Here is a 17,081-nt window from a genome sequence, read left to right as displayed (position 1 = left end):
TTGTTGAGCCAGCATCAGACAGATTATTTGTAGGCAGGTTAGATCAGCTATAGGAATTACTCCTCCAGAGACCAACCACCAACCAGCTGAATCTGAACAAACCTATTGTCTGTAAATGAAAAACCTGAATACATGTGAATAAATGGGGTGAACCGTTGTTATCAGTGTCTCATTGTCTCCAGTGAGGTATCATAGTTATTTTATGACTCAAAAGTATATACTATTATAATGTCAACAGCACACTTTAGGAAGCACTACTCTATGGGGTTTATCGCTGCTGCAAATTGAAACAAATGCTTTTATTTATTATGTGGTTCTAAACAGGTCGGCAGTTAAATTCCTGATCCTCCCTTTTCCTGGGTGAGACATTCAAACCCAAATTCCTCCTGACAGCTTCACACCAGCATGTGAACAAAAAAGAGAACAAGCTTTTTGTTCCTCTTGTGTGTGTGTGTATGTGTGTGCAGTAAGGAAACAATACGAGTATAAATATTAATTTCTTTATTTACATTTTAAAAGTTAGCACTTCTCACAGCAACAGTATTGTTGAAGTAAAGAAGTGCAATCGATAAAAAAAAGCAAGAATCTTTTAATAAGTAAAATGGAAGTGAGAAGAGTCTTGAACGTGTTGAAAATAAATAAATATATACGAATCCCTGCGGCCTTTCAATCTCTTATTGGTGCCTGAAGCTGATGTCACAGAGCAGTGATAAATGGTCAGAAGGGTAGTGGTAGGAGGGCAGGCGGTCTGGGCCAATCTGCTCCTCAGTAGGAATGTTCAAAAGGCAGTCCACACTTAAAGCATCATGGGTATACCAAATGTAGTCCAGCGTGCTACAGCTCTCTCCAGAGGGGCGGATCTTCCACGATGTGTAGGCCGGCTCTGTCTGTCTGTCAGAGCTCAGCAGCTTGTATGCAGAGTTCAGGCCGAGGGTGGAGGAGCTAAAGCGTTTGTAAACGTCCTCTGATGGCACTGCATTAAAGTCTCCACACACTATCAAAGGAAGGGTGGAGGATGCCGCTAAGCTCTGACAGCCACTGCCAACTGTGAGGCGACATAGGTTCTGCAGCAGGTCGGCACCCTGTGCACTCCGCAGCCTCTCCCACCCACTGCGAGCTTTCAAGTGAGTGACAGCCACACACAGCTGCCTGCCTGTTGCCTGGCATTTCAGAGTCTGAACAATGGCTACCTGGTTGGTGGGCAGCATCTTGGCACACAGCCGCAGATGAGCTGCAGCACAGAGGGAGAAGCGAGAGCGACGATAAAACAAAGCACAGCCATCAGGACCGTTGTTCTGCTCCACATCCAGACAAGGAGACCAGGGTTTTGGCAGGAAGCTTCCGCAGTAACCCAGGCTGGTCATGATTGGATGGAAAGTGTCATAGTAGTGGTCCACTTCTTGTAGACACAAGATGTCTGGTCGGTAGGTGAGGATCTCTTCCAGGATTAAAAACTTCCTTTCCTGCCAGTTGAGAGCATCCAGAGGACAGCGGATAAAATCATCCTTCCCTTCACCAAGAGCTGCAAACAAACAAACAAACATCTTTATTCAAACAGCAGAGGTCAACAACATCTTTACCAACAGCAACAACACACTAGAGCTGGGGTGAAAATAGATACAATGAAATATTTTATCGCTTCTCAGACACCATATATTTTATGTATATTAGAATAAAAATGAGTTTCAGTCCACTAGATGGTGCCAAGCACTCACTGTCTGGCGAAGTCATATCAGCTGATGTGCGACTCTGGGCATGGGCCTGTTGCACGAAACTAGGATAAGGGATTAAGCCGGGCTATGTTACTTATCCTGGCTGAACTTAGCCTCAAGTCGGTTGCACGAAAGCAACAGTGCATAAGTTACAATGGTAATTTGGTCTGGTCCTGACCAGGCTACACAACAGGATATGTTAATCTTGCTGTTCAATCTGTCTAGTCAGATGTTAATCTGATTAGAAATGAACATGTTTTACATGTTACTCACAATCTTTTTGGAGTTTTATTAACCTGTATTAAAATATTACAGTGATTGCATGTGGTTCAATATTATTTTAATTCCGATTAGTCTTAAATGACTGCATGAAGACCGTGATTAAAACGTTTTTATCGTGATATATTTGTGCAGTTGTTGAGATGATTAGAAACAGTGGTGGTTTCATTCAAGTCAGTGACGAGAGCAATTATATAAAATTCTCATTCATTCATTCATCTGTGTTTGTAACACAATGATGTTGTAGATGATGAAACGCTGATACTTAGACAAACTTTCTGACAGGACACAGTGTTTCCTGTCACTGTACCTACATAAGATTATTGATTAATTATCCAGTGATCGTAAGAAAGTGATCATGTATTTGTGATTTCTCTGCATATCAATACATGAAACCTTATCTTTCATTTAGCTGGTTTTAATGCAGGTAACTCTCTTTGCTAACGGTATGCAACGGTACCCTATAGCACCTCCTACTGGCCATAAACTGTTATAACACAAATGTCACTCGATAACTATATTAATCGGTCATTTCACAAATCACATTTTTTGTGTGGTTGGCATGGATTAAAAAACAAAAAAACTTTAAGGCAGGGGGTGAGACGGCCCCTAGTTGTGGTCCTGTGGCAGCAGGATGTGGTACCTGATGACAACACTCAAAGCTGCCTATAAAAAGCTTCACTCACAGTTTACTTACTCTTTTTTGTCATGATCTTAGAGTGTGGTCACAGGGCAACATGACATGACTGGCAGCAGAGTGCTGGTCAGAGACATAAAATAAAGTACAACATGGGCCAAGAAGTAAAGGTTTAAATCCCTGCCTTTCACCTCTGACAGAGTGTTGTTGAGGCCATAGCCCTTCAGGTAAAAACAGTAATATCAATAATGTGTATTTTTTATGCTATAATGTATTATTATTTTGAATCAGCCCAAAAAGTGCCTCTGCTTTTCTACTATTGCATTTATTGTGTTAAAGATTTATAAGAACACAAATGTAAAGCCAAATTAACTGCACTTGTATTTGGCTCTTTAGCTTCCCCAAAATTGAATATATTTACTGAATATATATATATATATATATATATGTATATATATGTATATACACAGATACAGTTGAAACCAGAAGTTATATAAAAAGACACATATGCTTTTTTCTCACTGTCTGACATGAAATCAGACAATCACCTTTCCTGTTTTAGGTCCATTAGGATTACCAAAATTATTTCTATTTGCTAAATGCCAGAATAATGAGAGAAGGATTTTTTTTAGACAATTTTTTATTACTTTCTTCAAAGTCAGAAGTTTACATACACTAAGATTATTATGCCTTTAAACAATTTGGGAAAGCCCAAATGAAGATGTCATGTCTTTGGAAGCTTCTGATATTCTAACATTTTAGTTAATTAGAGACACACCTGTGGATGTATTTTAAGGCACACCTGAAACACACTGCTTCTTTGTGTAATATCATGGGAAGGTCAAAAGAAATCAGCCAAAATATCAGGAAGAGAATTGTAAAAGAAAAAAAGATGTGTCTTTTTATATAGTGTATGTAAACTTCTGGTTTCAACTGTTTATATATATGTATATGTGTATATGTATATATATATATATATATATATATATATATATATATATATATATATATATATATATATATATATATATATATATATATATATATAAATACATACATATGTATATACATATATATATATTATGTGCTTACCAATATCAGTTTTGTTCAGCATACATATACAGTATGTATATATATATACATATATATATATATATACAGTATGTATACATATACATATATATATACATTTACATATATATTTTCTTACTACTTAATTTCCTCCATGTAGCTGTGAATGAAGCAGGGACTGTTAACTTTTGTTTGTGGAGAAAATAAGGTCTATAAATGAAATTTTAAAAATATACGGGAGATCCATCAGCAAAGGGGGGCCCTAAATATGCAACCAAAACATTATCTGTGTTCAATGATTGAATTGAATGAATGTATACCTCTTATTGTATTTATTTAAATATAATGTAATAATCTGTTTTAATGTTGTCTATGGTTTCCATTTTATTACTATATTAAAACAATTTGTATAACCGATTTAGGTTTTGTGTCAAAATACTGAAGATTCATCTTCACAGCCTATTACATATAAGACACACACACACACAGTACTGTATATACCTTGTGCTAGAATGTTCCACTGCATGACCCGTATGGAGGGGTAGTGCTTTTGTTTGTAGGGTGCTGTGCTGATGGGAAAGACCAGATCCCGGAGTGGTCGGGCTGGTCGCCTCTGCAGGGCAACCTTACACTCCCTGAGCAGCTGGTCTGGGTCCACCTCAGCCAGGTCAAGGTCCTGGTTGGTGCTCTCATCTGGATATAGTTCGGGTTGAGCCAGGACAGAGCTGTTCAGTGACTGGGCCAAAGTACTGAACATCCTCCTGCTGCTGCCACCCACTGGACAAACTGATGGTGAGGGAGAAAACCATGATGTCATTGAAGGTGTTTTTTTTTACATTACATTACATGTCATTTAGCAGACGCTTTTATCCAAAGCAACTTACAAAGGAATTGAGTACAACCTGCCAGGGGTGGAGTTGAACTTGCAACCATGAAGTCTTTGCACACAGGGTCTTAACCACAGGCAGTCTTAACCACTGAGCCACTCCACCCCACAGGTATTTTTGTACCATTTACTGTACTGTACTGTACTACTGTGCTAACATTAACCCCCATCTGCAAGTATTCTGACATGAGCATGTGTGTCAAAGTGGGAAAAATTCTCATTTGAATAAAGAAGATACGCTTACACTATTCACAGTATAAACAGAAATGTGTTCTTGCTAAAAACAGCCTTTTGTTCTCTGTTTCAGAATCACCATTAGAACATAAAAACAAAAAACCCTGAAACTTTTTAATTAATATAATGGTATGTATTAATATAGCAATTTTCTAGTCTTGATGACCACTCAAAGCTGCTTTACTGTTTTGCCATTCATGTAGGGTTAAGTGTTTTGCCCAGGGACACATCAGCATGTGGACTAGTGGAGCCGGGAATTGAACACGTAACTTTCAGGTTGAAAGACAAGCCACGCTGTTTCGGGACTGTTTGAGGTGTGGCAACATAGAAGGCTTGCTCTCATAGCAGTCAGCAGGGACAGGGAGTAGGCCTGTATAACAAATTTTGCTGGACGATGAATTGTCACAGAAATTATTGCAATAAACAATAATATTGTCATTCTGAGACCATTTTCATCTAATACAATAGTAATGGCATTATAATGCAGGTATACCTTTTCAAAGATCAATAAACTTTTATTTCTAAAGAATATTTAACACTGGAACTGGAAGACATTTTAAATATCCACAATAAATGAATAAAACAACCAAAAACAATAGTCAGTCTCTGTTAACAAAAAATGCACTGGAATAAAGAAGTAAAGTAGTAGTGAAATATTTTTTTTCCCCAGCTGGTAAAACTGCATGAGATGATTGTGTTTTAGGTGCATATGCATGTTTGTTGTGTTGCCGCGTTTAGTTGGTACTGTTTTACAACAAATGTGACATACTGACTGGCTCAGGTTAAGTGGTTCACCACGGTCATATGGCGTATGGCTTTGAAACTAATTCTATCTTTTTTTTATTCCTACAACTCTCAACAAGCGTTTGCTCTGGCTGCACTCTGTGGTACACTACGCCAGGAGTCCCGCCTCCCCAAACAGAGACCATCTGGCTGACAAGTGACTGACATGAGGGTTCACTTCTCGTTATGCTAAGTAGCCGAGAGGAGTCACCGATGCACCGGAGTGGTCAACCAGTCTCTTTGGTAGAGAGAGACGAGGAAAACAAACAAATGGAAATTATTGCGGCCGGAAAAATTATCTAGCTCATTTTTATCATGCGATTCATTGATTTATTGCATATTGCGACAGGCCTAACAGGTCTTGTTGGTCTAAATTATATTTTTTTAAATTCATTTGATCTGGTGCTTTCCAGTGAAAGACTGAGACATACATTACAATTGTATCTTTTAATAACATTTTTAAAAATCTGCATCAGTTTCGGGCGGTGATGTAGTGGTTAGCACTCTCGCCTTGCAGCGAGAAGACCCGGGTTTGAGCCCCGGTTGGAACAAGGGCCTTTCTGCATGGAGTTTGCATGTTCTCCCCATGTGTGCGTGGGTTCTCTCCGGGTTCTCCGGCTTCCTCCCACAGTCCAAAAACATGCAATACGGAGATTAGGTAAATTGGACACTGTAAAGTGACCATAGGTGTGAGAGTGAGAGTGAATGGTTGTTTGTCTCAAGCTGTGTGTGGCCCTGCGATGGATTGGCGAACTGTCCAGGGTGTACCCCGCCTATCACCCGATGTAGCTGAGATTGGCACAGCACCCCCCCGCGGATAGGGGATGCCAATGGAGGATAAAGCGGTAGATAATGACTAGATAATGACTGCATCAGTTTCTGTGTGTGCTCAAGAAATTCAAATTAATTGTTATGAATTATTTCTTGAAAAAGATGGCCAATTTTAAGTGGATTGGTTATAAAATTTTATTTTCTAAAAACTTAAACAAAAGGCTAACAAAGCACTTCAAATGCATTTCTAAAAATACCTTGAGGTATTGTAGGAAAAGGGACTTATGTCAACAGGATTTATGTCAACTTAACTGAAGGAAGTCCAGCGTTTTCCTCTGATAAGGCCATACTATATTTAACTACTGCTCTGTAAGTAATCAATACAATTTTAGAACTCTTCAATGTGAGGCTGTGAAAGTCAGAAATACTGACTGTGATAGTCAGAAATATTTCACAATAAAAGCCGTAAAAAAATAAATGGATTAAGGAAATTGAAACTGATTGAATTGAAATTGAATTAATGTGGTTTTACTTTGAAACGGAAAGATTAAGTGTTACATTTGTGGCATCTGCCATAGATTGCAATGCTGAAATTGTGGTTAATGATATTCTTCTCTGTTAATGAAGCTGGGAAACATGAGTGGTCCACAATAAAAATAGACGAGAACTCTAAGACCAAGATCAACATGGCTGCTGCAACCATGTGAGCTGACCCCAAATTCACTGATATGATCTTTGTCACTTTGGTTTCCACAATCGGTTTCTTGGACTTCTAGAACAGTAAAAGCTGAGTTAGTTAAAGTACAAAGCTCCATCAAAACATGCCGGTAATCAATGATTTACTGTAATAGGTCCGTGTCTAAATAGGATGGGGTCTGGGGTCCCCCTATTAATGACCCCTCTAACTGTATTATACACTTAATTTAAACTGCTGGTTAATTCAAGCTTCAGCCAGAATGCATTTCAGCATAAAAATGTTCAATTGTGATAAATATCGATAATGTTCAACATATACTGTGATCATATGATTATTTTGCCATAATGCCCAGACCTAGCACCCCACCACAAATATACCGTCCCAGACATGAGCATACCACATCTACCACATTATGTCACAGGGACAACAGCTGATCTACTGAATGCAAAAACATTTAAGGCAACAAATGGCCATTTTCCACTATGGTCCCAGCGTGCCTCACCTCGACTAGCCACGGCATGTTTTAGATTGGTTTTCCTCAACATAAATAGTACCTACTCAACTTGGGTGAGGTGATCACTGCACAGCTGCATGAAACTGTGGTGACTTTGTTTTACACACGACACACAAACAAGTGACGAGTGACTTGTAGTTGTTTTCAGTGTAACTGAATCATTAGAATCAGTTAATTAAAACTATTTGTTCAGTACTTCCTCCATGACCAGAGCACAGACTCACAGAGTCGGCACCTGACTGAAATACAGCGGCAGGGTTTGTGATGCCCCTCACGATCAGCAGTGCTGTCCCTAAATACACTAGACTCCTCTGTTAAATATTGAGATTTTAGACATTCCCCTGGTAATTGTTGGAGATTAACCCACATTTTAGGATTGCTAAATCTTTTTAACTGATCTACAGTTCTGCTCGATTCTTGTGTTGGATGTCTCTTCCTGCAATGATACTCTCAATCAGTGGCCGGCAGTCTGACGACGTCACGCATCGCCTCAGCTCATTTGCTAAAAAAAGTACCCGGTACCAGGTAATCTGTTGCATCCACTATGCTAGTGGAAAATCCAATTTAATCGAGCTCGACTCATGTTTGCTTTAGTGGATGGTTATTACTGAACCTCATTTATGCCACTGCAATGACCCTAACCCGTCTATATGGAGATATACTAAGAGTTTTAATCGCCACAGGATTTAAAGACAGAAAAGATTAAAACAGGTAATTTAAGGTCCTTTATTTAACAACTGACCCAGGCCAGGAGGCTACACCTGATAGTGGAAAGTGACCACAGGACATTATCCAATCATGTTACACACTGTTAGATACATTTTCAAGCTCAACTAAGACTTTGACCAGAATGCTGCTAATGGGCTGGCTTATGTTTAACATCATTCATTTATCGTATTTTTACAGCAGTCCTTCACACAAAATACTTTGCCTATATAGTCGTACAAACAACATAACAAGGCAAACAGAGATGGCAGACTTCACAACCACGTAATCACGCAACAAGCCTCTGTTGGCTTATACCGTATGAGTAACAGACTGTGGCGCAACGGTAGAGCATTTGACTCCAGATCAGAAGAATGTGTGTTCAAATTTCAAAATTCTTGAACACACACACATTCAATCCAAGACTCTGCTACATGCACATGTGTGATAGAAAATATGCTGCACATAGATGCGCTGCATAAAAGTGTGAGTGTATGGCAAACTTTTTTAGTTTAAAGCAGCTTTGAGTGGTCATCAAGACTAGAAAAGTGCTATATAAATACAGACCAGTTACCATTTGGTGTGTACATAAACAAAGCAAATCTGGTGTTTCATGCATTTAATCCAAAATATAAGCGTAGACACTGATTGTGCTTGATATTCATTATATCAATGTATTACTTAATAAACATACAACACATACACTATACTGTATATAAAATGAATTTTAACCTAACATGTACTAGAGAACTGAGTAACCTCTCCAGAGAGTTCAACTTTGATGGGTATATTTTAGTAGAATTCTGAAGTAGACAACACCTCATATTTATAGATCACCACCATCCAGTTAAGTTACAGATACATATCTGTGCAGAGTCTACATTTGGTGTGAACTATTCAACTAAATGTAGTAACAATATTTACATTATGATGCAACAATGAATTTAACCTTAAACATAATTCGAAATAAATCACAAAATGATTCTACTTGTTATAGGTCGTGGTATAGACATGGTTAGTGAGATAGTGGGCTGAAAAACTGATGGAAAGCCATTTTCATTGTCACTTAATGCTAGATAAATGTGTTTAGTAGGGGAGACGGAATAACATGGGTCAGTTGTAACACATTCAATTTGTCCAATCAGGAACAGGTTAGGAATAACCACTTTCCACAACCGAAGACCACAACTTCCACAACCGAAGACATTTCTGTGATGATTGTTGTAAGAGCGATGACTTTAAACACACCCGGCTTCACGCGACCATGCTCTCTATCTTGTACTAATATGAAAGAAGAGTCAATAGAAAATACTATATAGTTGAGATCGTGAGAGACAGTCGTGATAATAAACTCATGAGACGCAGATCAGCTGTAGGGTTGTGACGTCTTCATTCGTGGTGTCACGTGACAAACCACCGGCAAGGAAACCGCATGAGGTCATGGAATGAGTCACAGTGACACGTCGGATGCGAAGTATGAAACTCATCAAAGTAAGCAGACTTTTACAATACCTTGTGCTGCCCGTGTGGTGGACATTGGCTTTAGCCGGGGAAAGGTACCCGTCACTTGTAAAAGGGCTCCCTGTGAAAACGGTGTCATGGCAGCGGATCTTCTCCGGGAGGACACACACCGCTGGTTTAGTAGAGTTGAATAGCGACGAACTTGATTCATACTTAACTGTGAGTCCAGCCCATTAAGAACTGAACAACGCCATTTATGCGACAGGAAGTTCGTCTACGATACAGTTTGACAGAGCAGCTTCTCTTCTATTTCGAACAGTTGAGCGTGTCAGGACAAGGAAGCCGGTAAATGTTACATCATTTTCCTGGTACGACAACGGACTCATGGAACAACGGGTTTGTACTGTACAAATCAAGTTTTTTATTGTGAGAAAAAAAACATTTAGCAACGGGACTGGCTGACAATGGATGACAAAGTGAATACAAAGCTAGAAAAATGTACAGAAACTCATTGTTTGCCTTGGCAAAATGGTACGATTCTTTATACAGAAAAGGTTTCACAAAAGAACACCCCCATGTCCCGACCAGTGGTACGAGCCAGAGGCACGCTGACTGTACAGACCATAGACATATACGTAGACGCCTCATTGAGCAGGTTGGTCCGTTGCTGCGTTACGTCAGCGCGTCCTCCATATTGGATGTGGCAGATCTGCCCGTAAACTAATAAAACGTAATGGACTGAACTTCATAAAGCGCCTTTATACAAAGTGCTTTAAGTTAATGCCTCGTATTCAACCATTCACAGACACACACTAATATATCTGGGAAACAAATAGGCACCAAAAACGACTATGTAACTGGTCGTCAGTTCAAGTCCCCACAGGTCAAAAGGGCTGGGGTACCCCTAATGTGTGTAGGGGAGTCTGGGGTTAGTTGAGCCACCCCTTGTTGCTAGGAAACGGTAAAAAACATTGATCATGTGACCAAATATTTAGGAGGAAGGCATCATTCAATGGAGTCTGTGAAGGTAAGAACCACATGGTTAAAGTGGTTAGACATTTATTTCCATTAAAACATTTTTTACTCTTGAAAGTGAATTTAGTCTATCATACGTTTCATGAGAATTGTGTTAAGACCAAAACAGATAATTTAAAATCTGTTTTATACATCAATTGTGGTATCTATGTGCTACAACATGAGGCCATAAACCTAGCATAAAAGTGCATCATTTTAGCTGTGGGGACTAATAAAGTCCAAATGGTAGCTCTCAGGTAAGTTGAGCCATTTGGCCAGGGGTAAGTTGAGCCGGTGGGGGTAAGTTGAGCCACCGGTATTTTAGCTGTAGCCTATATGTTTTAAATATGAAATCAAGATTCTGCATTTGAATGATTACAGAGTGGAGATCAATGCCTCGTGTATATAAGCGCAACACAAGCAGGGAGTTACCACTGATGTTCTTGAAAGAACCACCAGTGAAGTGAGAGAAGGGAAGTCTATTGGAGCAGCAGCAAAGGATGCCAAAATAGACAGAATGACACTGAATAGATACATTGACAAAAAAGAAAATGTACCTTTGAAAAAGACAGGCTATGATGGAGTAGCAGAGGCTAAAAGGATTCTCTCAGATGGCATGGAGTCTGAACTTGCCAAACATTATGTATAATAAATAAAAATACACATGAATGTGAAGAAGTGACTGTTATTTAAGGAGGGAGAAGGTGAGGGAGGGGTGGGGTGAATAGGCATACGGCTCAATTTACCCCACTCCTATGCTCAACTTACCACATACACGGGGTAAGTTTTTTTGGACATGCTATATTGTCGAACAGTTATGTTCACACTCATTCTGTTTGTTTGAAGGGATGCACAACATCCTGAAATATATGCAGATATATTAGTTAGCGTCAAAACTATGATTGCCTTGATGTAGTGATCCTAACTATGAAAAATGGCTCATCTTACCCCAGTCTCCCCTATATATATATATATATGCTAACACACACACACACACACACACACAGGGAGGGGGTTCACATTGATATCTACACAGGGGGCATTGATGAACATACATATCTATACAGCTATACTATATATATATATATATATATATATATATATATATATATATATATATATATATATATATATATATATATATATATATATACAGTATATGTTGACAATTCGGCCGAAATTCTTTTATCACCAAAACAAAACCACCAAAATGATATGATGAATGCAAAAACTGCGGCCAGCACGTGCCTGTCTATACCCGCTTAGAGTCTGTCCAAGATCAGTTAGGAACACCAATAAAACGGTTCCAACAGGTTGTGAGTACACGGTTGAACAGCACCTATTAAATGCTGGAAAGTCTCTTTGCACAAAAACTTGGTTGCATACAGCGCAGATTATGAAGCGACATTCACTTCACACCAGAGAACGTTCTCTGTCTTCACGCCCCCTTTGAGCAGTTAACTAAAGAGATCAGTTCGTCTGATGCATCTGTTATTCCCTTAATTGCAGCACTAAGGCTTCTTCTAAACAAAGAGGTTGTTTGGGCTACGCCCGGTACTGCAACAAAAAATACTAAAAAATGGGCCAAAAAGCAATTTTCCTATTAACCACAATAGTAAAAGAGATGCCTATAAAACTGTTCACAGGACACCTCGAGACATGGACACAGGCATGTATAAATCTTTATATTCTATATTTTTTATTCATGGAGATTCACATTTGTAAAACCTTTGTAATGGCCATAAAAAGCCCAGAATAATCTTATTACCTAGAGTGACGTCACAGGTGTGTATGAGCACAGCAAAGCGCGGTCTGGGTCAAGGGTTGCTTTTTTGAGAAGGGGTTTAATAACTGCTATTTTAAACATTTGGGGCACATATCCAGTTAATAAGGATAGATTAATTTGAGTCAATATAGAGCTGTTAATTTAAACAGTTTGGTGGGGATAGGATCTAACTGACAGGTTGATGGCTTGGATGATGTTAACTTAGGGAGATCTATAGGGGAGAAACTGTCTAACTGTGCACCTGGTGCTTCTAAAGCTCTTGTGCTAAAAGATGAGTCAGTCCCAATATGAGGGAGGAGATTTGCCCCTCAATGCAGAAGCAAAAGAGTTCTGCCCCAGGAGTAGAACAGCGCCTAGAAACAGACCTGAGGTAGCGTTTATACCTGAGGAACACGCTGAAGAGGAACATGTGGAGGAAAGGAACGATGCTGAAACATGGAGAGGAAGGCCTAAGAGAGTTCGACAACCCAGACGTGTCTATACCTATGACCAGCCAACCTTTCAACAGCTGAAAGGACAGGACTGATGATCTACAGCACCCAATTGGCAGTCGGTAAGGAACTAAGCAGTGAACAAACGGAAAGAGACGGAATCTGCTGCCGATGCAGTCAAACGTTAGCATAGCTTTAGCCACATGGTTTTCACATGGTGAAAAATTGGCTTAATAAATATGATAAAATGTCTTAAAAAGCAGTTAAAGATCATATGATATCAAGCTAAAAAAGAAGAAAGAGGTAACAGTGGTGTGTATTATCTATATTTATCATGAAATGTGGAAATTAACAGTTGCTATAAATTTGAATGTACAGAAATGTTGTGTTTTTATTATATTTAATCACAGTGGTTTGTATATATATTTTTTTCTTTTGTGATTTAAAGGTTTTTCACCTGCTCAGAAACTAACTTCCAATATAAAAGGAGGAAAATCATTGAGTGAAATCCAGTTCATAATTTCGGGGTAGATTAATCAGATCCCTTTCAAGCGGGGAATCTGCAGAAAAACATTAAAAGACTTAACAACAAGGACAACAAACTGCATTAAAACTCATCTGAATGTATCAGATCGCCCCTTTTTTCGTTGCATATACAGCGACGTTGCTTGGATTGTTTTTTGTTTTCGTTTCTATGCAAAGTCAACCAGAGATTATTTAATAAATATCAAGAAATCAAGATCAAAAACTCTCTGTGCGTGCTTTCAAGGAAATGTGTGTCGGAATATCTGTGCCTCAAATGGAACAAGAACGGTGAACACAGAGTTCGCCATAACATAGTCAGAAAACTCTGTGTCTGTGAGTGTCTGTGAGTAAATAAATCAATGGACCACCGTGCTTTTGATTATGGGTGCGTGGATGACATCCACCTTTGAAGCTTCGTTCTATGAAATGCCTGTTTAAGATGAGATGATGCGATCGCTAAACAAAGTCGCAAAAACTCATCTGTGTTGATATAACAATAACGTGCATCCCACTGACGTGGTGAAGGCGGAACAAAGCAAAATAAAAGCAAATCAATAACATTAATTTAAACGGGACAATGACCCAACCTAGAAGAGCCGCAGAAGCGGATGATCGTTTCAATTCTCCAATTGCAACATGCAGAGGAAAACTTGCAGTGTGCACAAGGAGAATAAATGAAACTTGCTGACTGAAGGGGGAAGTATTGATGATGTTGATAAATGTATGCACATGTTCAAACAAGCTGTTGATTAATTTACAGTTTTTCTCAATTGCTAAAACACTAAACCCTATTGTCTAACCCAAATGCTCAGTTGCCTGAACCCACTGATTGAGCACTTTTCACCTGTTTAGACACAACTTGCCAACACATTTTCATTGTGATGCACCTGTGCTGCATAATGGTGAGCACAGGTGACAAAAGTCAAACACAATTAAAGCACAAGTGTCACCACTTGGACACAACAACTCAAAACTGATCACACTTGTGGCTAATGATGTGAGGGAACATATAAGCCAGTTCAGAGAGCACTGGTCTGTGAGGCCCTACGATGGATAGAAATCTGAGGAAGAGTTTGTGTGAGAGGAGGTCGAGGTGGTCAGTGAAGATATCTGATGAAATCAGAGCTACTGTGATTGACCATGTTCTTGTCCATGGTGTGAGCATGAGGGAGGCCGGACAAAGGGTACAACCAAACATCAGTAGATTCACTGTGTCCACCATAATCTGAAGATTTAGACAAGAGAACAGATAATTCATATACCTTCCACTGCGTGGAAGGTATATGAATGCTATGTGTAAATGCACAAGATTTCATTTTTTTGTCTTTTTGTACAAGTGCCAAATGCACAGGTTTTTTGTTTTGCAACATGCATTTAGCCTACAGTGAACAATAAACATTTATTTCTCCAGCTTCATGTCCTGAGCATTGTGTTTTCTATTTTTCTACGTAGTGTTTAGTGATTGTTCAGTAGTGTTTTTAATTTTGATTAACTCGGGGCACGATTTGACAACATAGTTCAGTTTTGAGCACAGATTGAACTGTTTTGAGGTGAAAGTTTGGTTTTGCAAGAAGAGTCTGAGGTTTTGTGAATGTAGCTTGAAAATTGGGTTTTGTGTTCACAGTTTAGAGAAAAGGAGCGCAGCTTTCAAGAAATGTGTCTTAGCAATCGAGAAAAACTCTAATAATGTACATTATTCTGTTTAAGAGCTTTTATCACAAGAGGAAAAACAAATTGACTTTGTGGACTGGTATGAGCCAAGAGTGATGAACTTCAATTACTTTTCAAAGGAGGTTAAAATATGGAAAAGAGAACAGAGTGCACAATTAAAGGTTGACCCACTTGCTTCTGCTGAGAAGGCAGCTCTGGAGGCAAAATCTGCTGCATTAAAGGAGAAGCACATGTTGCAGTTGCAGGAAACTGTCTTAAAATCAAAAATGGAAAAGGTTGAACTGGATGCACAAATTGCGGCAGCAGATGCAAAAATGAAAGTACTCTGAAGTCTGAATGCAACAGAGTCTTATGGGGATGCCATGAATGAATATTTTGAAGAAACAAGCAAACAGGAACATGTGGATTGTTTCCATGAGCTACAACAATGTCACAAGATTTATTTCTGTCTGTGTTGCATTCATTTTTCACCAAGATCTTGTATTGATGATGGGAGAGTCGGATCACTGAGCAAAGCCTTCTCCAGCACATCCCAAAGATTCTCAAGGTCTGGACTCTGTGGTGGCCAATCCATGTGTGAAAATGATGTCTCATGCTCCCTGAACCACTCTTTCACAATGTGAGCCTGATGAATCCTGGCATTGTCATCTTGGAATATGCCCATGTCATCAGGGAAGAAAAAGATGCATTGATGGAATAATCTGGTCCTTCATTATATTCAGGTAGTCAGCTGACCTCATTCTTTGGGCACATAATGTTGCTGAACCTAGACCTGACCAACTGCAGCAACCTCTTACCTATTTGCTTAGTTAAATCCAGGTGGTGACTTTTTTTTGTGTGTATGACACATCTGATTTGTAATTTATTCAGCAGGGTGCTTTGCCTAAAACCCCACTACAGAGAATGGCCGGGGACATTCAGAATAGCACTAAAGTGGCAACAAGTGCTCCAAGCCCACACTCAGACAAACATCAGTACAATGGTAAAGAGTCAAAAGGATATTACGGAACTCATGATAATGCAGCAAAATCTATCTCTATTGCCTTAAAGAGAGGTATCAGTTTTTAAAGGTGATCCACTATCATACCAACCATTTATGCATGCATTTAAATACTTGATAGAGGACAAGACAAGCAGTTCCCAGGACAGGCCAAATGGAACTATTTTGGTGATGAGATGAAGATTGCAAATGCGTATCTGGATAAAGCGCTAAACTAGACAGCTACCAAAGCACACAATGGCAAAGCTCTTCAGGCATATTCTTTGTACTTGAGGGAATGCCACAACGCCATACAGGACTTGGAGAGAAATGGTGGTAAAACGCGTATGAGAAATTTCAAAAAAGAAACGTGCAAGCTAAATTCAGACATCTTGTTGAATTCATGGAAAATCAATCCAACATCTTGCTGCACCCAGCATTTGGAGACATTAAAGACCCAAATCCTGCTCAAAGGATATTCCCAAAAAACAAGAGCACTGAAATGAGGACACCTAAAAGCAGAAGTACTTTTGTGACAGCAGTGGCAGCACCTGGATTATAAGGCACAAAACAGTATGCATTTAAAGGGCAACAACACAACGACCTTAATGCTGCTACTTCAGCTGTCTGCTGTTTCTGTGAAGGCAAGCATGCATTACAGGACTGCTTCAAATTAAAATCACAGCCACACAATGAAAAGGTTGAAAATTTGAAGAGGAATGGATATTGCTTTGGTTGCTTAAAAAAGGGCCACATGAGCAAAGACTGCAATAAAACACTAGACTGTGAAACTTATCAATGCAAACATCCAACTCTGCTACATATTGATGCTAGAACTTCAAATAAGGAACCCCAGCAGAACCACAATTCCGCAGCACCAAAGCAAACATCAATAAACAGTGTTCAAGTGTCAGCTGATACTGTA

General features: G+C 39.2%; 1 protein-coding gene across 1 annotated transcript; it reads right to left on the bottom strand.

The window, feature by feature from the left end:
• Positions 1-486: 486 nt before the first annotated feature.
• On the bottom strand, positions 487-10,117 carry LOC122778975 (nocturnin-like). Its single transcript, XM_044041147.1, has 3 exons — positions 9,802-10,117; positions 4,201-4,485; positions 487-1,522 (listed from the first exon to the last, which is right to left on the bottom strand). Exons 1-3 carry the CDS (start codon positions 9,959-9,961, stop codon positions 675-677), a joined length of 1,293 nt encoding a protein of 430 aa, XP_043897082.1. The 5' UTR covers positions 9,962-10,117; the 3' UTR covers positions 487-674.
• Between the last annotated feature and the right edge of the window lie 6,964 nt (positions 10,118-17,081).

The sequence above is a fragment of the Solea senegalensis genome, linkage group LG12 (genome assembly GCF_019176455.1).
Source record: "Solea senegalensis isolate Sse05_10M linkage group LG12, IFAPA_SoseM_1, whole genome shotgun sequence".
Lineage (NCBI taxonomy): Eukaryota > Metazoa > Chordata > Actinopteri > Pleuronectiformes > Soleidae > Solea > Solea senegalensis.
This window is presented reverse-complemented; position numbering and strand designations above follow the sequence as displayed.

Excerpts from the sequence above, each read along its gene's own strand:
- LOC122778975 (XM_044041147.1), bottom strand. The coding sequence starts at position 9,961 with ATGAATCAAGTTCGTCGCTATTCAACTCTACTAAACCAGCGGTGTGTG. Across the intron at positions 4,486-9,801 it reads CACCACACGGGCAGCACAAG|TTTGTCCAGTGGGTGGCAGC; the intron begins GTATTGTAAAAG and ends CCTCACCATCAG. Across the intron at positions 1,523-4,200 it reads GTGGAACATTCTAGCACAAG|CTCTTGGTGAAGGGAAGGAT; the intron begins GTATATACAGTA and ends GTTTGTTTGCAG.